Source organism: Alexandromys fortis, unplaced genomic scaffold (genome assembly GCF_014885135.2).
Source record: "Alexandromys fortis isolate MF-2015 unplaced genomic scaffold, M_Fortis_MF-2015_v1.1 scaffold_18, whole genome shotgun sequence".
Classification (NCBI taxonomy): Eukaryota; Metazoa; Chordata; class Mammalia; order Rodentia; family Cricetidae; genus Alexandromys; species Alexandromys fortis.
Window position 1 is genome coordinate 7,324,728 of NW_026067897.1, and position 27,307 is coordinate 7,352,034.

Here is a 27,307-nt window from a genome sequence, read left to right on the forward strand (position 1 = left end):
CAGCACTCATTAAGGCAAACAAATCCTTCTGTGAAGCCGTCTCAAGAAATTGTGGACAAATAGCAAACTTTTGGCATTAAAACAGGTTAACACACACAGCCTTTAGTAATACAATAAGCTTATTTTTCTTGGACTAGTGACAAGAAGAGATGAGCATGCTCATTAGCGATGTCAAAAAGTTTACAAGTCAGTGTCCAAGCAATTCCTAACAATGCTTCTGTAGCTTCAAGCTCCGAACAGTGTAGGGTTTATGCAAATGCATTAGATTCAAGCTTGGCAAATCACACCCAAGCAGGTTATTAAACTATATATACAGAAAGCAAATGATAAATACAGAATTCAAAGAGTCCTTCTGCTTTTCCTTATATCCTTGAACTGACAGACCTTCTGAGGACAGTCCTATCATATTAAACATTAGGTAACCACAGATGTTGGGAAACCTAACTACACAAACTGATTTAAAATACTCACCATGACTTGTAGTGTTTAATACAATTCAGCTCGTAGTCAAGGGCACAAGATAACATTTAACAAAAATAATCACATCAATTGACCTAGAAATCAAATGCAAATAGATATGAATACAATCTCCAAAATCTGTCTTTTTAAGTGAACATTAACCATTTATTCAAAGTTATACAAGAATCTGAAGGATTAAAGTCTCCTGTGACATAAAGCCATTTCGGATAGTTTCATGTCTCAGCTGGGCACGAGGAAAGAGGGGGACAGAGTATGTGGCTCCACTGGGCAGCTAGCCGGTGACAACGGACTCAACAGCAGCCTCCCCCCGCCTGCTGTCCGCCTTGGTTGCCTGCATGTGTTGCATTGGTAGCAGCGTGCTGAGGGCCAATTTTAATGCCATTTGCCTAAAGTAAAAGAGAACAGGACCATAAATAAAATCAGACCCATCCAGGAAGTAGACTAAGTAGATTTTTCTAAAAAATTCACCTAATTCAAAGTGATTTAATTTTGCCAAACAACTCTAAAAAATATTTCAAGTAGATCTTTGAAACCAGGTGGTTTCTTGTTGTGAAAAGAAGACAGAGGAAAGAGGCCTGAGAAGAGTTTGTTACAGTACCAGTCAGTGGACTTCAGATAACGCTAACAGAGGAAAGAGGCCCGAGGAGAGTTTGTTACAGGACCAGTCAGTGGAGTTCAGATAGCGCTGCTTGTCAGAGTTTCATAATGAAGACATGTAATAATTAGTACAGGGGATGATTATTAAAGGGTAAAAATATCCGAAGTCTTTGCTGCCTGGAGGACGTAAAATCTTCCCTCTAGATAGCATTCTGCTCCATGTTGAATCAGCTGTGCTGGCTCAGGGGACATGAGTGTTCTGTGTCGTCAGTAATTTCTATGATCCCCAAAGACATGGCACATTGCCAAGAACCCACACACAGAGTGGTTCTTTCATTCATCAAACTCACACTTATGTCTTAACCCTCACTCCCTCAAGTGGATTTTACCTAAAAATACAACACTTTGAGAAAAGTAATACAGTAGCTCCAGAAATTAAGCTCTTAAGGAAACTTTGCGTCACAGTAAATCTCAGATTTATGGTGTTTGGCAGTTACTCTGCAGCAGTAGCAGCCTTGGGGCTTCTGGCACTGGCTCCATATTGACAGCGGCTGATGTGGTTTCTTTTCGCTCTTTTGACTCCTCTTTAATAAAAAGCATGCCCTATGGCTCATTGGTTCTGCCCCCTCTGGGCTGCTAGCAACTTCTTGAGGAATCAAGAAGTCAATCTTGGCATCAGGCCAAATAAATAGCATGGCCTGTTGGCTCCTGACAGCATATTACAGTCAAAGCCACAGAAGACACAGCAAAGCAGTCAGCTCCTCTAGGAAACCAGACAGAAACAGCATGTGTGCCTGTAAACAGAGGCCCAGTTACTGTTCAGTTTATAGGGCATTAGTCTCTGAATGGTGTCACCTTTAAATTAACTCAAGAAGTATTGCCATGTAAGTCTAAAGAAAAGATTTAAACCTGCGCTATTCCACATTAAAAACATTAAGTACTTTTTGGAAAGCCAAGGCCTGCAGCTGATTGCCTCGTTAAGTACAGGCCAAGAGCATCTCTTAGATGTTGTAATACAAAGTAACAGCAATGCTTATGTGAAAGTAACAACATGCTCTATTTGCATAAACATTCTAAAATAAGGATAAAGCCAGAGAGGGAGGGGAGTTTAAGTGAAAATGACAGCTAGAGGACATTCTCAGTAATCTAAAATGTCACACTTTATCCTAATCATGTTGACCAAATTATGCTCAAAATAACACTAGGGAAAGCCATGCCAACTATTAATTAATTATATGCATTTATTTGGTCTCCTGAAAAATGTGTTTTGCTTTAATAGTCATTTCCAAATTGGGAACTGCCTTCTCTCCAGCCAGAAGAGAGCATGCTGCACCAGTCCACAGGACATGAGTTTACACGCTAGGACGCCATTCCCCAAAGCGTAAGCACATTTGGATAAATGCAGGTTTTCTTTACAACTAAGGGAATTTACATTATTTTTCATTGTTTGCAGTGAATAGTCAGGGCCATTTCCTTTAATCAAATTTCATGAAGCCACCCTCTACTAGAACATAAATACGTAACTGCTGAACTATGCACATACGGTAACATAAGCACCTGCCTACCGTAATGCATGTCCCAGGCTTCTAGCTACAGGATTGCTAACTAATGTGGCATGAGTGATCAAGGCACCCATTTTAGGAAAATTAAACAAACAAACAAAGGCTTCAAATACTAAGTAGAAGTCAACTCAAAATTAATGTTTGGTCAACAATATTTGCATGTACATACCTCATTATTAATGTCAAAGACCCCTTCTTGGATTTTTTCATAAATTTCTTTTGCTGTGTTAATAAATGCCTGAAAAGTAAAGTAGAGAAATAGGTCTGTATGATTCAAAATCACAACAGTAAAAGAACATTATATGAAAACTCTATGGGGACTGAAGAGAAAGCTCATGGGTTTAAGAACACGTTTGGTTCCAGAACCCATACTGGGCTGTTCACAGCCACCTGTAACTCCAACTCCATGGGATCTGAGTCCTGCAGGGCAGCCTGCTCTGACCACACATGGTGATGAAGGAACTCTAGAGGACCAGAGCTGGCTCAGAGGGTAAAAGTACTTGACATAAAAACTTGACAATCTAAGTCTGATTCCTAAAATGAGAGAACAAACTGCTGGAAATACTTTCCGAACTCTATAGACAAGTGTGTGTGCATGTGTAAGCGTGCGTGCAAACGTGCATGCACACACACACACTCAAAATAAATAAAAAAAAAAGCGGGGGTAGGCGTTCAGTATTGGAGTGACAACTAGGTTTGATCTTTTCTGGATTTTGCTCTGTGGTTTTCTAATGAATATCTTCTTGCTGTTTCTTACACTCTCATTCAATGGTGCCTATGTGATGTGGGATTCCCCTCTGTATGTTGTGAATATCACCGGTTAATAAAGTAGCTATTTAAAAAAAAATAAAAATATCCTCGACTATCATAACATTGGCACACGAAATTATTTCATATCCTTAATACATGACAAAAACCATGATCATCTTAATATAACAACATAACACAGAGGTCCTCAGCCTCCCTAACGCTGAGACTTTTAACACAGTGGTTCTCAGCCTCCCTAATGCTAGGACACTTTAATGCAGTTCTTTGTGTTGTGGTGACCCCTAACTACAAAATTATTTTGTTGCTACTTCATAACTGTAATTCTGCTGTTATGAATTGTAATGTAAATATTGTCATGCATCTCCAAAGGGTCATGACCCCCAACTGCTGATCTAAGACAAGGCACATCTGACAGCATCCTCACTGGTGAAGATTGCAAGTTTTTCCTCTAACCTGAGGGAAGCAAGGATGCATGCCAAACCTCATTTGCATCATTAGCTCTGTTGTTCATAACAGCCAGAATACAGGAACAACATGAGCTTTCACCCACAAGTGAGTGGAAACTAAAATGTGGACTAGTGAAATGGGGTTGAATTTTATGTGTTTTATGCAGCATGTTTTCAAGGGTCCCCCATATTGTAGCCCAAACCTTTGTCCTTTAGATGGCTAAGTGTCTGTTATATCAATAGCTCACGTTTCTAAGTCCACAAGGTATCTTACACGTGCCTACATGTTTGCACTAGCTGACTTTAGAGGCACTGCTTCTGCCACACTATGGAGCCTGAATGACAGTCAGAGGCAGGCCAGGGGATGGTGCAGCAGGACAGAGTGTTTGTCAGGAAGACCTGAGCTCAGTCCTGGGAACATAGTTCAAAACCTAGATGTGGTGGCCCAGTACTCCAACAGTGAGACCAAAAGGAGGGCGCATCACCTGGGAGCTAATGTATGCAGCACAGTGGCAGAAACTCACTTGTGTGTTCTCTCTCACACATTCTCTCTCAATAAATCTTTAAAAGAAAGAGGAAAAGAAGGCAATTCAGATGGTAAAGGCATACTGTTCGTGTGGAACAGTTCTGCCCTCTCCTACCCAGTTCACTACTATACTATATTCAGAAAATTAGTGTGAGTGTGAAAAACTATTCACAAAATTAAGCCTGTAAATTACCCACAAGTATCCTATGTTTATGTAGACTATTTAAGGTATTTTATGTAAATATTACCAGTGCTACAGAGGGCATACAAATTCTGGTAGGGTCTAAACTATCAGATTTGAGAGAAAAATAGATTAGAGTATTAATCAGTATTCTGCAGGAAGGCATCTTCAAGTGGCATCTGATGAAAATTCATAGGTTTCTTCCTGAACCACCAGTACAGATTTGATGGAAAAGCCAAAAAGCTAAGCGCTCATGGAGAGAACAAATCATAACTCCCCTCTTTTCAACACTGGAAACATTTGACTGCTGAAGTTGCTATCATAGCTTTTGTTTCCCAATTAACAGGACTGATACATTTTCACCTTTAAAAGCCTCACCACTCCCCGGAGTAATCAATCTACTACAGCTCAATTTCTGTACCAAGCACACCCCAGTCAGCAAAAGAGATCAGAATGACTGTGGCAGAACACAGAGGTATGAATATGCATGAATTCTAAGTGGCTGTGTGAATCATCACAGAGGGTCATGAGGATCCCTGCTGATCCACAGGCACTCAGGACGTCAGCCTGCTTTTCATGTGTGTTCTGGCAGTGCAGTGGTGGGAGAAATCACCTTTCAGTCAGCTAAGAACTGATTCGTTTTCTTCAAAACTAATGATATCCCTATCCCTATAAAAAAGTAAAACCTCAACTTTATTTCTAATAACAAGCCAATTACAATAATGGCCTCAGAAACCTGGCTAACTGAATTAAGAGACAAAGACTCGTGAGGCTGCAACCCCTCCTACAGAGCACTATGCATGTGCATGCCACCAATGCCAGACTGATTACAAGGTCCCATGTATATAGGGCGCCATGTGTGTAAACACTAACACTGCCGGACAGACTACAAGGCCTTATATATGTAGGGCACCCACGTGATGATGGAAGTTACAAAATAATCCCACACTAGTTCAGAATCACGTATAATAAAGGGTTATTTATTTAGGGGAGACTCACAGATCACTGTCCTAGATCATAGTCCTCTGCACAAATGGGGAACAGGAACAGTCTAGCAGCCGGAAGCAAGAGTGAGTGCAAGCTTTATAGCAGCATTTATAGTATAAGAGACCACGCCCAAGTGGGTTGCTATCTTAGGGGCTACTGGCTGAAGGAGCGGAAGGTGCTCCCACAGCACCCATGTGTGCAGGCTAACGTAATTCCAGACAGACTACAAGGTCCCACTATGTAGGGCACCATTTGTGAGAATGCAGTATTAGTATTGCTAGACTGAACTATGTGGTCCTGCATATGTGTTGTAACTTCATAGAAACAAACAACTCTAACCCTAACCTAGTATACAAAGACTCACTGAGGTTAAGCAAACTGTTGTTTTATCCACTCAATGAGAAATCATTTAAAAACTGGCATAAGAAAGCTATGCTATGTAAAATTTCTCATTACCATATTAACTTTATTCCCTAAGCAGTATTTACTACTTTATTGAGCACTCTTAAGAACATAGTTGTAACACATATTTGAGATGTATTTTATATCTGGAAGGCATGAAATTAATTTTCTTTGAACTGAAATATATAGATGGTTATGGTTTTTCATTATAATTCAGTCTGTAAACGGAGTGGTCTTTGGATAATGCCACCTTTACTCGGTAATTCTGAATCCACATTGAAGACACTAAAATGTTTTCTACCATTCTGAGTACAATATAGAGAATACTTTTAGATACTTCAAATAAAAAATAACATTTACTGTATATTATTAGGCAACTACTAAGTGGTTTTAATGATTCCTTACAATGTGGAATCCAGCATGACAAATGCAGACATCAGCACATCCATTTTAAACTACACAGCTACTGGCTAAAGTGGGAGATTCCCCAAATACAATGAACATTAAGCCAACACTGTTAAGGCTCATTGGTGGTCAGTTAATAGCACTGGGATCACAGATAAAATCTATCCTTTCAATATATAAAAATTTCAGTAATAAATAGACAGTGATTTCATAATAATCTGGCTGGGATTAAAATGGTAATTTTAATGGAGATGGTTCAATGGTTACAACACTTGGTGCCCTTGCAGAGAACCCAGGTTCAATTCCCAGAACCTACATGGCAGCTCACAACTGTTTGTCACTTCTAATTCCAGGGGATCCAGTGTCCTCTTCTGACCTTTGCAGGTGTCAGGCACAGACAAGGTAAACATATACACATACATGCAAAACACTCATACACTTAAGAATAAATATATGTTGAAAAATTCTAATTTTACTCTTCATTCCTCTTCAGTTGTCTTGGGTATTTTCCAAGTGTTGGTTCATACTGTCAATCTGACAAGATTTAAAATTACCCAGGAGACAAACCTCTGGGCAGGCCTGTGAGGGATAATCTGGACTAGGTTAGACTCTGGGTAGGCCTGTGAGGAGTTATGTAGAGTAGTTAAGGCCCTGGCAGGCGTGAGAGGGGTCATCTAGATTAGGTAGCTGAGGTGGGAAGAGCCACCGTGAACTGGGCAGCACCATTTTACAGGCTACTGTTGTGAACTGAATAGAGGAAAGGACGTACACACAGCTGCAGTTGATTCACAGCGAGCACCAGGATTGAGCTTATAGAGTGGCAGGGCTGCCTCAAGCTTCTGTCCCCTAACACCCCTGAGAGAATGCACTTTCACACTGTGCGCCCAAATAAACCCTTCCTTCCTTAAGTTGCTTTTGTAAGGCAGTTTTTCCTAGCAACACAGGAAGTAACTACAAACATAAACACCGTTTTTGGCTTTGTTCTGTGAGTCAGGGTCCCACTAGGCAGCCTTGCTTGTCTCCTACTCATGATTCTCTGTCCAGCCTCCTGGGACTACATTCAAATGGCACAGTGCCTGGCTGAACTATATATCTCTTTGAGGGAAAATTCGTTTAAGAACTTACTAAGAAGAAAGGGTCAAACAAGGAAAAACTGATATTGCTACTGGGCAAAGATTAGCTGAGAAAATGACGACAGATCCATTCTCTGTAAACCAGTGCTCTGCACATACGTGCTTATGAACACAGACAACTTCTTACAGCCAGTGGATTTGGAACTCCGTAGCTCCCGTGCAAAGCACCCGGATTCAGCACTGGAATCTTGCACGCTCTCCATCACCAGTCTTTGATTAATTGCTACAATCAGTCAGTTACATTCATTTTCTTGTCTTCTACTTCAGGCACTAACCTTTCAACCCTTGGCAGCAGTTAGCTGAGTGGTTTGCCTAGAATAAGGCAAATGTTCAAGGATTGTATAGCCAGCACAAATTAAACATAAACCACAGAACATGAGGGATGCAGGGCTGTGGTGTGGCAGTTGGGAAGAAGCATGCCTAGTGCACACACTACCCTGGGTCTGAACCTCAGCACCACATACACTGGGTACGGTGGTCCCTTTAATCCCAGCACACAGGTGGTAGAGGCAGGGGGATCAGGAGCGGAAAGCCATCCTTGGTTTTAGAGTGGGCTTGAGCCACAGACAGACAAACCAGCCAACCAACCACCACCACCAGAGCCACTACAAATGAGGCCTAGGGTCAGGTACAAGCTCAGCTAACACACAAGCTGCTGAACACTGCACACATCGCTGACAAGGGCATCTGGTAAGTGTCGAGCACAAGATACAAACAAGAAAGGACATAGTTTCTGATAGTTGGGAGAATCTGAGCACAAGAGCTCACATTTTAGGCCAAGGCAGTTAAGAAAAGGGGTTTCCTGCACTACCTGACAGAAGCTGAGTGCTGGGTGGCAGTGGGTTCTAGCAGACAACATGCCTAACATCCTGAGAGCTGACTGGAGGGAGGCAGGGACATACAGCATATTTTTATTATGGCTTTACAGCTTTTCCGTTAAAACACCGAAAATAAAGTGTCTTCAGCAGACTAACATTGATTTCCTGTGTACCATACTGCCACCTGGTGGCAGGACAGAAATGACATCTCTGCTAAGTCTGACTTCAGAAAAACTTCAAGTACCCTGAGCAAATGCTAGAGAACAAGGAGTACTGCAAACAAATGACCTGTAGTGTTCCCTTTGAGCTGGGAAACATGATGTAACCAAAACTGTTGTTTAATTTTCTTCTCAAATGCTAAAAGCAACTACATGTATCAATTTGCCTGTGCTAATAACCAATAATTATGAAGTGCTTACTATGGGTAAGTCACTACACTGAGTATTTTATATTGTATAATATATTTAGCTTTATATTGTTTCCTAAAAGAAATTCAAGTTATGTTTAGAAAAATTGAAAATTTAAATTACTTTGAAGAAGGCTAATGGGTTTGGGATGTAATTATGCCTCTGAAACTAGTATACCACGGACAGCAGAACCAGGCTCTGCTGGTTCAAACTTCAGCACCATCCCTCACTAGTGTGTGGCTTGAGATGCACTGCTCTACAGGAGAAACCCTGGAAGTACTGCAGAGTAAGTGAGTGGTGGGCAATGCTCTTCAGCCAATTAAATACCTTGGTTAACTACAACAAACATTAAAAAGTGAATCAGCTGCAGATCATGCATAATGTGAGACAGGACAAACAGACATTGACAGGGTAGTCCTATAAAAACACTGGGCAAACTTTACTCTCATGGAGCTTAAATAGAGACCTCCTCTGAGTTCTGTAACTTTATCTAGATCCTGTGTAATTCACTCCAAGAGGACTCAGACACAGTGGCTTTCAAACTCTAGTAAAGGCAGTGCTGCAGGGCCACTCTGGGATGAGGTAGAGGACGGACAACCACTGGAGGCTAGAGCCAACCCGCCTTAGCTTCTTCTGGCTTCCTGCTCTTTCCACAGTGGCCACAGTACTCTACATTCCAAGCAGCAGTGGAAAGGATCTTTTCTTCACTAGCATTTGCTCCATCTGTGTCATGAAGATCAAGACAGAGCACGTAAGGCAAGGTGCTCCTTTCCACAACTCTAAGGGTTTCCCTGCTTTTCTAATTTCTAATTTTCTAGGTAAAATGAATATATGGGAGAAAAAGAACTAACTAGTAAAAAGACTAAGAAGAAAACTGGACAGTGGTGGCACTTGGGAGGCAGAGGCAGGTGGATCTGAGTTCGAGGTCAGCCTGTCTACAGAATGAGTTCCAGGACAGCCAGGACTACACAGGGAAACCCTGTCTCAAGAAACAGAGGAGAGAGAGAGGAAGAAGAAAAATTAAAACTTCTTGGGGACTACCAACCCTCCCCAGCTGAAGTGCCTAACCCTAAGAAAGCCAAAGGCAACACATACTGGTGAGGTGGGGAGGAGGAGCCTAACCTACCGCTGGCAGGCATGGGAACTAGACAGCTCCTATCGGAGGTTTCTCAATAAGCTAAAAACAACAATGATATGATCCAGTCAAAGGACTCCTGGGTACATCGCAAGGTCAGATGTACTTACTTACTTGTATGAATATTTTGCCTATATGTACAATGTGCACCACATGCATGCCTGGTGTCCAGAGAGCTCAGGAAAGGGCATCAGATTGCCTGCTGCTAGATCACCAATCAGTTAGGCCAGCATGTGGGTGTTGGAAATAGAATCCAAGACCTCTCTCTGCAAGAGCAATAAGTGCTCTTAGTCACTGAGCCATCTCCCTGGCTTCCAAAGAATGTTCAAGTTCTACCAGAGACACCTGCACACCAGTGTTTGTGCTGCACTGTTCACAACAGCCTTAGATGTCCACCAACAGAAGAAGAAGCCAAGAAAATCTGATACACAAATGAAGTTTTACTCAACTATAAAGAAAAATAAAATCATGACATCTGTAGGATACAAATGTTGCTTATATAAAATATTTGAACACCAGGAGGTAGAGCTCTTGGACAGGATTAGAATAAGTAAGGTATGTCCTTGCTGGAGGAAATGTGTTATCGGAGGTGGGCTTTGAGGTTTCAAAACCCCATTATCAGGTCCAATCTCTCTCTCCTGCTGCCTGTAGATCAGAAAGCAGAACTCTCAGCTACTTCTCCAACACTATGTCTGCCTGCCATGTTCCCCACCATGACGACAATGGACTAAGCCTCTGAAACTGGAAGCTAGGCCCCAATTAAATGCTTTCCTTTCAGGAGAGCCTTGGTCATGGTGTCTCTTCACAGCACTAGAACAGTGACTAAGACTGACTGTAAACCTTCGTCTTTTTATAGCCACATGCACTTCCTCCCATGCAACACCCTCCTGGGCCCTGGTAGTGACTCATCTGTTCTATGGACTCTAATTTCATCACCTCAAGGAAAGGGGGCAGGAGGAATCACACAGCGTACTAGGCTTGGTGTTTGTTTGACTTCAGTGAGCTCAGGTGCCCGGAGGTTCATCCAGTATTTTCATATATCAACAGTTTTTCCCATTTTAGTTTTTAGTGAGGAAGTTTTCTTAGACCCAAAGGCACCAGGTTATTTCTACCTTGGGACTATTATGAATAAAGCTGTTATGAATACCAGTCTCTGGTTTTCTGTGTAGATACTTTCTCCTGAGTAAGTGCCCAGGGGTATGACTGTTAGGTGGCTTGGTAGCTCCATATTAATGCAGACTGCTACCAGCCACGTAGGAGTCATTCCCCACGGGCATTTGGGGCTGTCACTCTCTCTCACTTGGGCTATTGGTAGGTGTAGTGTTATCTCCTCGAGGACAAGGTCTCATTATAGAGCATTATCAGGCCAGGAACTCACTCTGTAGACCAGGTCAGCCTTGATTCAGAGATCCACCTGCTTCTGCTTCCTGAGTGCTGGAACAAAACCACCATCCAGCTGAGGTTTTAATTTTCATAGTGTAGATTATATAATCTTTTATCACGTCTGGGCTTAAAGAGTGTTTTCTCTTGGTGTACAGAGCTGACTTTTTTTTTTTTTTTTTATCTCCTTAAGAATCTTTTACAGATCACAAGTTCTGCATGGCCAATTTATTAATTCTTCCTTTTAAGAATTATTCCTATGAGAGTGAGAGAGATTATTCCTTTCGAGGCAAGTATGCCTAGGTACCAAGTGTCCTGCCTTTTTCTCTGTTTATCTTTTGATACAGTTGAACATCTTATACTTGATTTATTGTCCACTCCTAGGACTTGCCTTCAGCCTCAGCAGTGCCCTTTGTTATAAGTGGTCTCATCATTGATGTGCCCTGCGCCTCTGTTAAGTCAGCTGTATCTGTGAAAAGATTCTAAGCTGCAGAGGTTTAGTCCATTGTAACCATGGTGGAGAACATGAGGGTACACTGGCAGACATGGTGCCAGAGAGTAGTAGTTCTACATCCAGATCTGCAGGCAGTAGCAAGATAGATACTGGGCCTGGTGTGAGAGCCTGAAACCTCAAAGTCGACCTCCAGAGACGTGAGTCCTCCAACAAGGCGACACCTACTCCAACAAGGCCACGAGTCCTCATTCTTTCAAATAATGTCACTCTCTATGAGATTACAGGGGCCATTTTCTTTTTTCTTTTATATTGTTTTTATTGAGCTATATATTTTTCTCTGCTGCCCTTTCTTCCTCCCTCCTCCTCTTCTGTCCTTTCCCATGATCCCCACGCTCCCAAGTTACTCAAAAGATTCTGTCTTTTTCTACTTCTGTGGGGGGCCATTTTCATTCAAACAACCACAGTTATCACTAAGAAGCTAAATATTCCCAACGAGGAACACACTATGTTTCTCCATCTACTTAGATCTTTTGCTTTTTTAGTTTTTGAGGTTTTACACACACACACACACACACACACACACACTTACACACATTTAGTTTTGTGTGTGTTTGGTAATATGCACATATGGGTACATGTGAGTGTAGGTGTCATCACCCTCAGCTGCTTTTCCACCTTAGTTTTTAAGCTTTTTTCTTTTCCTCCTCTCCCCTCCCCTCCTCTTCTTCTCTTTCTCTTTCTCTCTCTCTCTCTTTCTGAGATGGGATTTCTCTATGTAGCCCTGGCTGTCCCGGTGTTGGCTATATGTAAACCAGACTGACATGAAACTCAGAGATCCTCCTGCCTCTGTCTCCCATGTGCTGGGAGTTAAGGTGTGTGCCATCATGCCCAGCTCCATCTTATTTTTTTGAGACAGTATCTCTCATTGAGCCCAGTGCTCAATGATTTGGCTAGATTAGCTGGCTCCTGGGATCTGCCTCTTTTTATGCCCTCTCCAGCCCCCAAAACTGGGATTGCAGGCATGTTTGACAGTGTCTAACTTTCCTATAGGTCACACTATTCACACTCAGGCCTTCTGTTTGCCAAGTCAAGCACTTTACCCACTGAGCCATATGCCAAACCTGCTATACAGACTTTCAGGTTGTGTAACTATAGGCAGTACTTCAATTTGAAGTTCATGTTTCCATTGCTAGTATTTAAGAGAAATATACTTGATTTTTGTGTTTATCATGAATCCGCCAACCTTGCTAAACTACCTTAATAATTCTAGACTTTCACCTTGCAACTTTCTGGAGATTTTCCCACTGATGTAATACAGTTTTATTTGTTCTGCTCTGAGCTGCACATCTTCATTTTTTTCTAATAATGAAGGCTAGGCCTTCCGTCAACATGTTCAGTAGAGCAGAAACAGGTATTTTTTCCCCCTGTTTCTGAACTAAGGGGCATGACATTCTTTTTTTTTTTTTTTTTTTGTAATGAAGGATACCATTAGCTTTAGTTGTATGTGATGTGTGTGTACACACTCTTTAATGATTTGAGGAAATTCTCTTCAATTTTATTTTCTAAGATTCCCTCCCTCCCCCTGCAAAAAGAAAAAAAAATAAAATGCACGGGTGACTGATTAGTTTTATCAAATGCTTTCTCTGCATCAATTGCTATGATCAGGTTACATGATTCAATTTTGGATGCCGAGCAAGCACCAATTATTTTAGAGAAATTCATCTGGCTATGATCGTATACATTTTATAAATATGCAAATAGATGCATACACACTGAAATTCTACTTGCTGGGGTTTTGTTGAGGACTTTTGTCTATGTCTGTATTTTTCCTTTACTTGTATTGTCTTTGGTTTGGTGTAAGAGCAATGTTATTTTCATAAAATAAAAAGCAAAGTTTTACTTTCTGCTTTCTGGAAGACAGTCTAGAACTGGTATTTCTTTCTTTCTTTAAACATTTAGAATTCTCCAAACAAAACAATCTGGCCATACAGATTTCTTCTGAGGAAGTCTTTTTTGTTTGTCGACACAGGGTCTCTCCCTGGCTGTCCTAGAACTCACTATGTAGACAGAGACTTCAAACTCACATAGTTTCACCTGTTTCCGTCTCCTAAGTACTGGGATTAAAGGTGTGGGTCACCACGCTTCGCTCCGAGGAAGCTTTTAAATTATGAATTCAATGTCCTTAACAGTTTAAAGGACTACTCAAATTAGTTACTTCAAGAGCTTCTGCAGCACTGAGCACATGAAGTTCCTGGACTGTGGTGATGGTTTCTACCTTTCCCTAGACTTTGAGCTATACACTTCTGCATCTACTGCACTGGTTTCCCCAACAAATAATTCCTCGTTTTTGTTAGGGTAATCACAGTGAAAAATATGCAGTCAAGAAACTGCAGCTCTGGCAAAGACCACCCACAGTTCAGCACTTCCTGCTAGCACCCACCCCAGCACAGCTCTGTACCCCACAAGGGAGTCACAAGTCTGTACTGGCTCAGTGGTTCCTACGTTCTGGGTTTCCCAAGACCATATTCAAACCTCTCAATGTCACCAAACGACTGTGGGATATTTGAGTACTGTTAGATATGATCACAAGGCTGAGGATACAAGGGCTGAAGAGAGAGGAGCAGGATAGAGAGGAACTTGTTCTTCATGATGTTGCTGGGCAATCGTGTCCAGGAACCACTCTATCTGAATTTATAGGAATGGGTGGGTTGAGATGGTTTGCTTAAGAGAAACTGGCTCACTTCATCTGTGCTCTCATCTCTGTGTGGGTATGACTACAGCACTCTCTTATCTTTTGTACCTCAAGGTCTACAGTAAGCCAGTCTTCTGTTTGTTACAAATGCTGGTAGCTTTGTGTCTCCTGGACAGTCTTGCCAGGAGCTTGTTAATTTTATTGATGCTTAAAAAAAATCCAGGGCTGGAGAGATGGCTCAGAGGTTAAGAGCACTGGCTGCTCTTCCAGAGGTCCTGAGTTCAATTCCCAGCAACCACATGGTGGCTCACAACCATCTGTGCTGAGATCTGGCTCCCTGCTCTGGCGTGCAGGCATACATCGAGGCAGAATGTTGTATACATAATAAATAAATAAATCTTAAAAAAATCCAGCTGCTTGCTTCACTTATTTTTGTTTTCAATAAGATTGATTTTTTTTCTCCCTCCCTTTCATATACTACACACCCCAGACTGGCCTTGAAATGATTATCCCCCAGCCCCAGCCAGGGAGGTATTTGCCTACTTTTTATCTTTATTTTCTTTCTCTCTTATCTTGCACTGAGCTCTTAAGGAAGGATCAAGCTTTGAGACCTTTCCTCCTTATGTGTGCATTTATGGTACACATCATCTCCTACAAGGGCTGTTTCAATAGTTTGCCCCAAATTACCACAATACAGTTGTATTCACATTTAGTTCATTATGTTTTTTGTATTTGGAGAGCTCCTCTTTGACTCATAGATTAGAGCCATACTTCATTCATTTACAAGTGTTTCAAGCTACGTGCTTTTGAGTTCTAGTTAAAGTCTACTGTGATTAGAAATTATATTACATGGCTTCAGTACTTTAAATTCTATTTTTTATTTTATGACCTAGTATTTTGTCTACAATCTGAAGGCCCTGTAAGGAGCTTCTATTTTCTAACATTAACGTGAACACAACTAGTTCTCCTTTCAGTTGTACCAGTTTCTGCCTTAGGTATCTTAAGCTATGTCTGGTAAATATAGAAACTTCTATGTCTTCCTGATGAGCTGACTTATTATGGAGTATATCCCCCTTTGTCTCTGGCAATTATTATTTTTTGATCTCATCTTTACTTCATCTGTTACTAATATAGCCACTTCCACTTCCTTTCCTTCCTTCCCAAGCCCCCAAGAAAGGGTTTCTCTGTGTAGCCATGGTTGTCCTGGAACTATCAGAGATCTGACTGCCTGTGCCTCCCTGTGCTGGGATTAAAGGCATGTGTCACCACTGCTCAGCTTCCATTTTCTGTTATTAATGTCTAAAGATAATTTTCTCAATTACTTCAGTTTCAGTCTCCCTATTATGTTATATCTGAAATTTCTTGTAGATGCCTTGTAGCTGAGATATATTTCTTAATTCTCTCCGCTTATCTCTCTTTTGATTAAGTTTTCTATTACATATTATTGACATATAAAGTCCAAATCTATCACCTGCCCCCGACACCTTCTCTCCTTTCCATGTTTGCTGTGTGTATGTGTTTAACCAGGGCTCATTACATTAGGCAAGAAATTCTACCATTATGCCAGTTCTCTGAAAACCCTTTATTTTGAAATAGTGCCTCCCCTAAATTATCCGAATTGACTGTGATCCTCTTGTGTCAGCCTCCCAAGAAGCCACATCCCTGGTCTATCTCTGAAGTTTAAACTGGATACTTTATATTGTTTAAAAAAGATTTGTTTCTATGTTATGTATAGGTGCTTTGCCTATATGCAACATGCATGCACTATGTACAAAGGCCAGAAGAGGGCAGCACATTCTCTGGAACTGGAGTTAAAAGAAGGTTGTTAGCTGCTACATGGATGCTGGGGATGGAATACAAGTCTTCTAAAAGAGCAGTGAGTTCTTGTCACCCCTGAGCCACCTCCCCAGCATGAGCTTCTGTTGTTTAATTATGCCATTGCTATTTCTTTTCTCAATCACACCCCTATTACTATACTCTTAGGTTCTAAAACTGTTTAAATAGTTTTTGGTGGTCATATCTCAGGTTTACTTATGTAAGCAGCATGTACCCTGGTTTCTGGGGTGACACCAGTCCTCTCTCCACGTACAGAGTCTTCAAGTGACAAGTGACTAAGCCTGAGCAGGAACTAAGAATGCTGGTAATGCATGCTTCTCAGGTGTGGGTGGGCAATGCAGGCGTGCTGACTGAGCTTATGACTGATACCCTGTGGAGTCTAAGAGCTTTAGCACCCCTGTGGGCTTTATGAGACACACATCTTATGACCTTGTTGGCCTGTACCTCCGTTAGCTATTCTTCCTTACACTCTTGGCATATGCACATTCCTCAGGAACTCAGGGTCCACCTCAGTAATTCTATCTTTCCCATCTCAGTGGTCTTTTGCTTTTGTTTCAGGCAGGGTGTTACTCTGTACCCTATGCTAGCTTGGAACTCACTCACCAGTCCACACTGGCGATCACAGAAACTCTATTTCAGTCTGCCGAGCACTGCAATTACAGGTGTAAGCCACCACACCCAACCTCTCTTGCTCATCTAGCATAAGACCTTCCTGGTCTAGGTATACAGAGAACCTTATACTAGAACCTAGTCATTTGAGGACTATGTTGTGAGACTCGGGACTACATATAGGCTTCTACTTTGGTGGGCTTCCTCTGACACTGCTCTAAGTGGGAAATGGTGGTACCATTTCTTCACTGTTAGTAATGCTAGGAAAATCTCAGTCTAGTGCAGATGGATACGGCACCTCTTTTTTTTTCTGTAACATAGATATCTGGGTAGTGAATTTTTTGCCCCCCCCCAGATCTATTTACTTATGTACTTTATGTATATGGTGTTTTGATGCATGTACAATTGCACACCAGAAGAGGCATCAGATCCCATGGTTACAGATGGTTGTGACCTGCTATGTAGGTCCTGGGAATTGAATTCAGGACTCTGGAAGAGCAGCCAGTGCTCTCCATCTCTCTGGCCTCCTCTTGTTTGTTTTTGAAATAGGGACTCACTGAGTAGCAGACTGGCCTGAAGAACTGGAATTACAAGTGGGTGTCACCACTGACTTCTGTCCCTCCCTCTTCCTTTCTTTCCTAGCAGTACTGGGGATCTAGCCCAGGCCCTGTGCAAATCAGACAAGCACTTTATCATGCCCTAGCCTAGAACAGCACACAAACCCCTAAGAACTCTCTGTTGCATCAAGGTGCCCCTTTCCTGGGACTCTGGCTTCTTTTTCAGTTGCACTTGGCAGCAGGAAAGATTAAGCTGGTCTATCTTCTCAGTAGCTGAAGTTAGACACGAGGTCAGTCTCAGACTCAGGCAATTCTGAGTCAGGCTTGGAGTGCTGGGATTACAGGCATTAGTCACTATGCCCCACTAGAGTCCACCTTTTTTAGATCACAATATAGTCTCCATCTTAAAGTACTTCATCATAGTATGCTTAGCTTTTGGAAGGCAAATTAGTTTTCACTGTTAAGGAAAATGCCACTTTCTTATAAGTAAGGCAAATTCTTGCTCAGATAAAATTTAAACAATTAGTCTATAAATCATATAGATTTTTTGTGCTGCTCATCTACTCCAGGAACACAGCATTTATTTAAATCCTCAACCAACAGGACAACAGCAATTTACTACAATGGACATTGTTTGTTAATTAAGAAAAAAGTACACAAAGGCATTAAGAGACAGAATTAGAAGTCTAAACTTTTCGCATAAATCAAAGCCTTGTTATGTGACCTCATAGTGTGAGTCTTTATTAATGCAGATATGCTTCAGATATCTTGAAATCCTTCCCTACCAAAGACTCGCCTTTATGATTTCAAATACAATACCACCTGAAAGGGATAGCTTCAGGTATGTGTGTGCATTTCTAATGGAAGACACAGAAAAGGGTGGAAGAGATTTCTCACCAGTGTTCTGTGTGAAGGGAAGAAGTGCATTACCGAGCTGTAAACACTGCCCCTAACAAGCACTAGTTAGCACCTGGAGGAAACGCATTTAGAATCATCACAGGGTATCTCACCAAGTATAAATAAGTGTATCTTACCAAGGAAGACGTCTTCATTGAATAAACCAGTGCCACAGAACTACTATAGTTAATTTCTGAATTCAAGGGTTAATCAGAAGAGCACCAATTATTAATATTCACTACTGAGATACTATGTTTAAAGTGCTATGCTAGATGATGCACAAGGCCCTTTCCTTGGTTATACTTAAAACAATGAGCTTTTCCAGACACTGTTTCATTTTATAAATTGTTCACACAGGAGGCAGAACTTCAGCATTACTTCAAGTAAACGGCTTTCTTAGTCTCAAATTTCCTCTTTTGATAAAATACAGACTATAGCAATTCTGTTCGTCTATGTATAGATGTATATCCAAACAATACAGCATAAAAATGTGTCTAGAAAACTAACAGTTCGGACTGATTAGCTCAATAAAAAATATGAGGTAATGTAATTTTCACCCATTAAAGACAGCAGGATTCTCACACAGTGCTCAGGGATATTCTGACACATGCAGGCTACAGGGCTTCAGAAGACAAGAGCCGGATAGAAAATACACGTCATAAAGAATTTCAAAGAAAACCAATTGTTCCATTTTATTATATTCAACAACTACTAGAAACTTAAACTTACAAAATAAAGACCAGTGAATGCAATGTTGAGGATTATGGAATACAAAGCCTGCAGGCAAATGGAGGCCTCTCACTTACTTACCTCTTCTACATTGGAAGCAGTCTTGGCAGAAGTTTCCATGAAGATAAGTCCGTGTTCTCGTGCAAAAGCTTCACCTTCTTCTTTTTTCACTTCTCTCCTGGATTCTAAGTCACTGAACACAGGAGAGAAGGAGTCAGATTAGTAATTAACCCAGTGCAAAGAGGAGTCAGTCAGCAGAAAATGCACCATGGGACTTGACAGTGACCGCTCCTTCAACAACTGCACACAGACGTAAATAGCTCATAATTAGCTGCACTATTCATGATGTTGTGAAGGTCAAAGTGCTTCAAGTACATTGCCTACTTTCAAGTGACGGAATTCCGGCAGAAAAGTATTCCAAGTCAGAGTTCCAGAGCGTTAATGCCGAGAGCAGGAGTGGAAAGGCAGCTAGAGGACAGTGCTCCATTCTCAATGCCGTGGCTACCAGAGCAGAAGGTCACGTGGCTAAGAGTAAGTTTCAACAAGAAAGGCTAGCCCAATCTCCTCATCCACCAGCCACAGTGTCGCAGTTTCTAAGAATTGAATCAAAACATCTGCCATTCAATTTCCCCCATTTATAGAAAACTTTGTAAACTCCAAAGTGTTAAAGAAATATGAATTAGATTATTTATCTTGGTTTAATTCTCACAGCAAAATCACTGGGAGATGGGTAGGGACAGAAAGAAATCTAAGCTATGAGGCTGGTATCTCCTTGCAGTTTATATATATACCTGGCTTAGTGAAGGAAGGAGTTTCTTTAAGCATAGTTTATCATAAAAGTTCAAAACTGTTACTGGCACTGTCTATGTAAATGCATGCACATGGTTAGCTGGTTACTAGCACTGTCTATGTAAATGCATGCACATGGTTAGCTGGTTGACCTGCTCTACTGCCTTTCACTCAGCATAATTATTCTGAGTATATATCAATAGTTCATTCCTCTTTATTAATGAGTTACATTCCTGGTTTTACTTCTGGGTTACCTCACAGTGACTAGTTTTTTTTGATTGTTTTGCTAACAGCTTCTGCCCCAGTGTAGTGAAGAGCTACTGCATTGTTGTAGATCCAAAGAGAGAGCACCGAGCAACCTAATGAAACTTTTTCTCACTTGAATTTGATTTTCAGTCAGGCATTTTCTCATAATAACAATAACAGGTGACTAAAGTACTAATGTGATTATAGGAGCCTTGTTATAACCCTTGCTGGGCTTGGTGGCGCATACCTACAGCCCCGCATTAGGGAAACTGGCAGAGGCTCACTAAAGTTCAAGGATAGCATGTTGTCTATAGAGTAAGTTCTAGCCCAACTATAGAGACTTTGTGAAAAAACAAAACAAAACAAAAACAAACAACCAGACAACAGCCCATTCAACAACACATAACAACAAAAATCTTAAAATCTCTATTAGTAAGACCAGTAGATCTTCCATATTGTTGGAACTATGTCAAAGTTGCTATGGTTAGATTACATTTTCACATTAAAAAAAATTCTAAAAACAGATTGTAACTAAACCCCTTAAAAATCATAAAATTTTGGTTGGGGTTAGAATAACGTTTAAGACAAATGTTGAGTGTGGTGGCTCATGCTTGCATTCCCAGCATCTGCAGGGTGGAGAGAGAAGAAGAGTCATTCTTGGCTACAGAGTGAATTTGAAGCCTTCTTGAGTCTGGTGGTTTGAAAGAAAATGGCTCCCAAAGGGAGTGGTACTATTAAGATATGTGGGTTTTGTTGGACTATGTACGGCTTTGTTAGAGGAAGTGTGTTACTGTGGAAGTGGGCTTTGAGGTCTCATATATGCTTAAGATACCGCCCAGTGTGACCTACTACTTCCTCAGCACCTTCTCCAGCACAACATCTGCCTGCACATTGCAGCCTTTGAGCAGACATGCTTCCCGCCATAATGATAATGGATTGAACCTCTGAAACCCTAAACTGCTACTTGAATTAAATGTTTTCCTTATAAGAGTTGCTGTGGTCATGGTGTTTCTTCACAACAATAGAAACCCTAATAACTAAGACAGTGAGGTACACGAAATGTGGTTTCATTTCGACCCGTGACCCGTGAATGTGACATATGCTCTCCAGTCTGTGCAGAACAGTTACAGGTAGATCTGTAGCAATGTTACAGTTTAATTTCTGATTCTGATAATGTGGTGCTTATCTATTTTACTTATTTTCCAAAAATTAGTTTTTGGAGCCATGCATGATGGTTTACCCCTGTAATCTTATTACTAGGAAAGTTGAGACAGGAGGATTGCCAGTTACACAGTAAAGACCTTGTTCTCAAACTCCCTAAACAAAACCACTAGCTTTCAATGTCAATGTTTGCCTTTTCTTTCTTATGTTGGTGTTTGTTTTAAAATAGGGTTTCAGGGCTGGAGAGATGGCTCAGTGGTTAAGAACATTGCCTGCTCTTCCAAAGGTCCTGAGTTCAATTCCCGGCAACCACATGGTGGCTCACAACCATCTGTAATAAGGTCTGGTGCCCTCTTCTGGCCTGCAGACATACATACACACAGACAGAATATTGTATGCATAATAAATAAATAAAAAAAAATAAAATAGGGTTTCATTGTATAACCTGGAGTGGCAAAGGCTGGTGATCCTTCTGCAGACTGGGACTGTAGGCACATACCACCACACTCACCCAGGTTCTCACTTTGATAAAAAGATATAATTCCCCCCTAATATATACATTCAGTGTTATAATCGCCCTCTATTGTCACCATATTTCACATTTTTCAGACTGCAGAGACAGAGGTTTATTTGTGGAAATGAATAATAACACAATAGTTGCAATGTTGGAGGCGTGAACTACAGTTATCAGCCCGTGAACAGTCTTCACTGTTCATCTGTCTGTAAATTCATCTGGTGGCATTCCTTATCTGACTAGCTTGGTACTCTGAGTTCTCTTTTGGACTGGACATATATCTAAATGGTTTCTTCACTAATTAGATAAAATGAAATAAAAGCTTTAACAAACTTGTTATTAAATGAGTTAATTTTTAACTTTTCTAAATATACTATTTGCTTACAGGATATATTTTGAAACAAGAACAAACTGCAGATTCTCACCATTCCCCCTCCTCCAAATCCAATCCTCTAGTCTCATCCCTAGCTCTGCAGACCACCTGCCGAGGCCACTGACCCCTTCTACCCATATCTCCAGTGGATCACACAGATCTCCCTCCAAAGCACCCTCTCCTCATGTACTGCTTTATCGCAGCCCCCAACGCCAGGAGGCATCCTGGGAAGGCACAGGCCTCCAGCGAGGGAAGCAGCTCTTCACCCCTCCCTCCACACTCAGACTCCAGCCCCAGGTCGGCAGCAGACCATCTGTTGCAGCCTTCCCTCCGTTCAACTCCACTCCCAAGCAATGGTGGAATGTCCTACTTTCCTTTCTCCTGTGGACAATACCTAGAAAAACATTTTACTTAGAACTTACAGCGGCCACATCTAGCAGGACCCCATAGGAATGGCAACACACAGCCACCACACTTTCCTAAGAACCAGAGAGGGAAACAGAAGCCAAGGAACAAAACCCCACCAAACTAAGACAAGACCAGATATCAGCACCTATGATTATAGTCTTATCAAACCCAGTCCCACAGACCCTAGCATAAAAACACAATAATAGCCATGCCAGTATGTGACCACTAGAGCCCAGCAACTCTACCACAGCAGACCTTGAATATTCCAACATAGCTGAAACAGACACAAAAGATCTTTAAAGGGCTTTTATGAATATGATAGAGGGTCCTTAAAGAAGAAATGAATAAATCTCTTAAAAAAAATCTATGAACACACAAACAGTTGGAGTAAATAAGTAAAACTGTTCAAGGCATGAACATCAAAATAGAACCAATAAAGAAAGCCCAAACTGAGGGAATTCTGGAAATAAAAAATGTAGGAACTCAAACAGGAATCTCAGAGACAAATCTCCCCAACAGGATGCAAGATATGGAAGAGAGAATCTCACACATTGAAGACAGAACAGAAGAAATGGGTGTCTCTGTCTATGAAAAATTTAAATCTAAAAATCTCCTAGGAACAAAACTTCCAGGAAATCTGGGACACTATAGAAAGAAACCAAATCTGAAAATAACAGGAATGGAGAAAGGAAAAAAGACCTATACATCAAAGGGTCAGAAAATAATTTCAGCAAAATGATAGAATAAAATTTTTCCTAACCTAAAGAAGAACATGCCTATAAAAGTACAAGAAACATACAGAACACAAAATAGGCTGAACCAGAAAAGAAAGTACCCTTGGCACATAATAAAAATATCGTATATACAGAACAAAGAAAGAACATTAAAAGCTGCAGGGGAAAAAAAGACCAAGTAACATATCAAGGCAGACCTAACAGAATTAAACCTGACTTCTCAATCTCAATGGAGAGTGTAAAAGCCAGAAGGTCTCTAACAACTTTAAGAGATCCCAATGCCAGCCCACACTGCTAAACCCAGCAACACTTTCATTCACAATAGATGGAGAAAATATACGTTCCATGATAAAACTAAAGTTAAGCATTATCTGTCTACAAATCCAGCCCTACAGAAGGTGCTAGAAGAAAAACTCCAACTTAAAGAGGTTAACCACACCTAAGAAAACACAAGGAAGAAAGAATCTGAGACCAGCAAATCAAATGAGGGGAAACTCACTTCTCTCTGTCTCTCTCTGTCTCTCAATATCAATGGTGTCAATCCCCAAATAAAGAGACACAGACTAACAGAAGAGATGCGAAAACAGGATCCATCCTGTTGCTGCATCCAAGAAACACACCTTAATATCAAAGACAGACAGCACCTCAGGGTGAAAGGATGGAAAACGAGACTCCAAGCAAATGGACCTAAGAAGCAAGCTCATGTAGCCATTTTGATAGCTGATAAAACAGACTTCAAAACAAAACTAATCTGAAGAGATGGGGAAAGATACTATATATCAAAGGAAAAATCTACCAAGAGGACATTGCAATTCACAGTATCACTGCACCAAACACAAGGGCACTCAAGTTTGTAAAATAAACACTACTATAGCTCAAATAACACAGATAATGATAACACCTCACTCCCACCAACAGACAGGCCGGACAAAAACTAAACAGAGAAATGTGCTGTGGGAAAATGCTCTCGTATACTATAAAGATTTGTCACTCATATTGGTATAATAAAACACTGACTGGCCAATAGCCAGGCAGGAAGTATAGGTGAGGTAACCAGACTAGGAGAATTTGGGGAAGAGGAAAGGCAGAGTCTATCGCCAGCAAGTCGCAGAGGAAACAAGATAATGCCTCACTGAAAAAAGGTACCAAGCCACATGGCTAAACATAGAGAAGAATTAAGAGTTAGTTACAAGAGCTAGTTAGTAATAAGCCTCAGCAAGGGTCAAACAATTTATAATTAATATAAGCCTCTGTGTATTTATTTGAGACTGAATGGCTGCAGGACCAGGCAGGACAAAACTTCAGTCTACAGAAATGCTTGCACTAATTGATGTTATAAACCAAATATACCTAACAGGTATTTATAGACCATTTCACCCAAACACAACAGAATACACCTACTTCTCAGCACCTCATAGAACAAAATTGACCACATATTCCATCACAAAGCAAGTCTCAACAGATAGAATAAAACTGAAATAACACCCTGCATCCTATCTGACCACAGATTAAAGCTGGATATCAACAATAACAGAAACAACACAAAGTTTACAAACTCATGGAAACTGAACAACTCTCTCCTGAATTAATAAAATGGGTCAAGACAGAAATAAACACTTAAGTTAAAAAAATAAACACTTCCTAGAAGTGAATGAAAATAAATGTACAATATACTCAAATTCATGGGACACAATGAAGGTGATTCTAAGAGGCAAGTTCATAGCACTGAATTCCTACATTAAAAAAATAGAGATCTCTTACTAGTAATTTAAAAGCACATCTGAAAGTGCTAGAACCAACAAATACACACACAAACAAACAAATGGAACCACACCCTAAATGAGTAGATGGCAAGAAATAAACTCAGGCTGGAATCAATACCATACAAATAACAGCAAATAAATCAACTTAAAAAATCAATGAAATAAACAAGTTGGTTTTTTGAGAAAATCATTGAGAAAACCCTTATATAAATTAACTAAAAGATTACTCAAATTAACATAATTAGAAATGAAAGGGGTGCTACAACAATAGATCCTGGGGAAATCCAGGATCGTTAAGGACATATTTTAAAAACTTGTACTCCATAAAATTAGAAAATCTAAAAAACAAATTTCTCAATATTTACCAAAGTTAAATTAAGATCAGATAAGCAATTTAAAGAGACTTATAACCTTTAGTAAAATAGAAGCAGTCATTAAAAGTCTCCCAAACAAAAAAAGCCCAGGGCCTGATAGATGGTTTTAGAATTGAATTCTCCCAGAGTTTCAAGGAAGAGTTAATATTAATAATCCTCAAATTATTCAACAAAGTAGAAACAGAAGGAACACTGCCCAATTTGTTTTATGAGGTCACAGTTACCTTGATATTCAACCACATAAAGACATCAACAAAGACAATTAAAGGCCAATTTCCCTTATGAACATAGATGCAAAAACTTTTTTTAAAAAAATATTTATTTATTTATTTATTTATTTATTTATTTATTTATTTATGTATACAATATTCTGTCTGTGTGTATGCCAGCAGGTCAGAAGAGGGCACCAGACCCCATTACAGATGGTTGTGAGCCACTATGTGGTTGCTGGGAATTGAACTCAGGACCTTCAGAAGAGCAAGCAATGCTCTTAACCTCTGAGCCATCTCTTCAGCCCCAAAAAATCTTTTAATAAAACACTTGCAAACCAAATTCAAGAACACCTCAAAAAGATCATCTAGCATGATCATGTAGGTTTCACTCCAGAGATGCAGGGGTGGTTCAACATCTGTAGATCGATAAATGTAATCCACCATATAAACAAACAGAAAGACAAAAACCATGTGGTCATCTCGTTAGATACAGTGACTTACAACAAGCCCATGCCAATACCAACTTTAAGTCAAGAGAAATTTAAAGCAGTTCTACTAAGATCAGAAACAAGACAAGGCTGTCCACTCTTTCCATACCTGTTCAATATAGTATTTGAAGTCTTAGTGCAATAAGACAACTGAAGAAGATGAGGGGATAGAAATGGGAAAGGAAGAAGTCAAAATAGCTTTACTGGTAGATAAGACGGCATATATAAGTGACTGTCTGAGGGTTTCAATTGCTGTGAAGAGACACCATGACCGCAGCAACTTTTATAAAGGAAAACATTTAATTTCAGTGGTCTATAGTTTCACAGGTTTAGTCCGTTATCATTATGGAGGGGATCATGGCGGCACGCAGGCAGACGCGATGCTGGAGAAGGAGCTGAGAGCTCTGCATCTTGATCCACAAGCAGCAGAAGTGACTGTGATACACTGGAAATAGCTTGAGCATAGGAGACCTTAAAGCCCACCTCACAGTGACACACTTCCTCTAATAAGTGCTACTACCTTTGGGGGTATCCTTTTCACTATAATGACTAAAAATTCCACCGGGGAATCCCAAGAGTTAATAAATACTTTCAGAAAAGTAGCTCTAAGACACAAAATTAACTTAGAAAAACCAGTAGCCCTCCTATATACAAATGTCGAACAGAGAAAGAAATCAGGGAAATAGTACCACCTGTCATAATAGCATCAAGTAATATAAAAAATATCTTAGGGTAACTCTAAACAAGAAAGTGAAAGACTCATACATTTACTGAATAATACTACTAGCGCTTTAGGACTTAAGAAATACATCTAACTAATCTACTAATTACTGTATTAACAGATATGATGACTATTATTAAAACAAGAACTATTTTTCTGAATTCTGTACAGATATTTATTTCTATTTTTAACTATTTTAAATGAGTGGGATAATACAATTATGATCATGTTATTTTTCAAGTGTTTTGGAAACAGGATCATGCTATGGAATGATTACTGCTTCAGCCTCTCAGATTACTGCTATGAGCCATCACACCCAGCCTAGTTTGGATACCTTAATAGTTACTTGTCCTCCCAACAAATCACTGGGTTTTACTTTATTTTGTTTTTTTTTGAGATAGAGTCTCACTAAGCAGATCAGGCTGGACTAAACAGAATTCAGAGATATGCCTACTTTGTTGAGTGCAAGAATTCAGGAAATTCCTGGGGCTGTTTTTAAAAAGTGTACCTTTGAATAAATCAT

General features: G+C 40.4%; 1 protein-coding gene across 1 annotated transcript in view; it reads right to left on the reverse strand.

Moving 5' to 3' along the window:
* Window positions 1-598: 598 nt before the first annotated feature.
* The window catches only part of Rab2a (RAB2A, member RAS oncogene family), a 67,060-nt gene continuing 40,351 nt past the window's right edge, over window positions 599-27,307 (reverse strand). The window contains exons 6-8 of the mRNA XM_050164970.1: window positions 19,083-19,194; window positions 2,809-2,877; window positions 599-866 (exon numbers count right to left, since the gene is read on the reverse strand). Coding sequence (XP_050020927.1) covers window positions 771-866; window positions 2,809-2,877; window positions 19,083-19,194 — 277 coding nt within the window. The 3' untranslated portion in view covers window positions 599-770. The remainder of the gene's footprint in view (window positions 867-2,808; window positions 2,878-19,082; window positions 19,195-27,307) is intronic.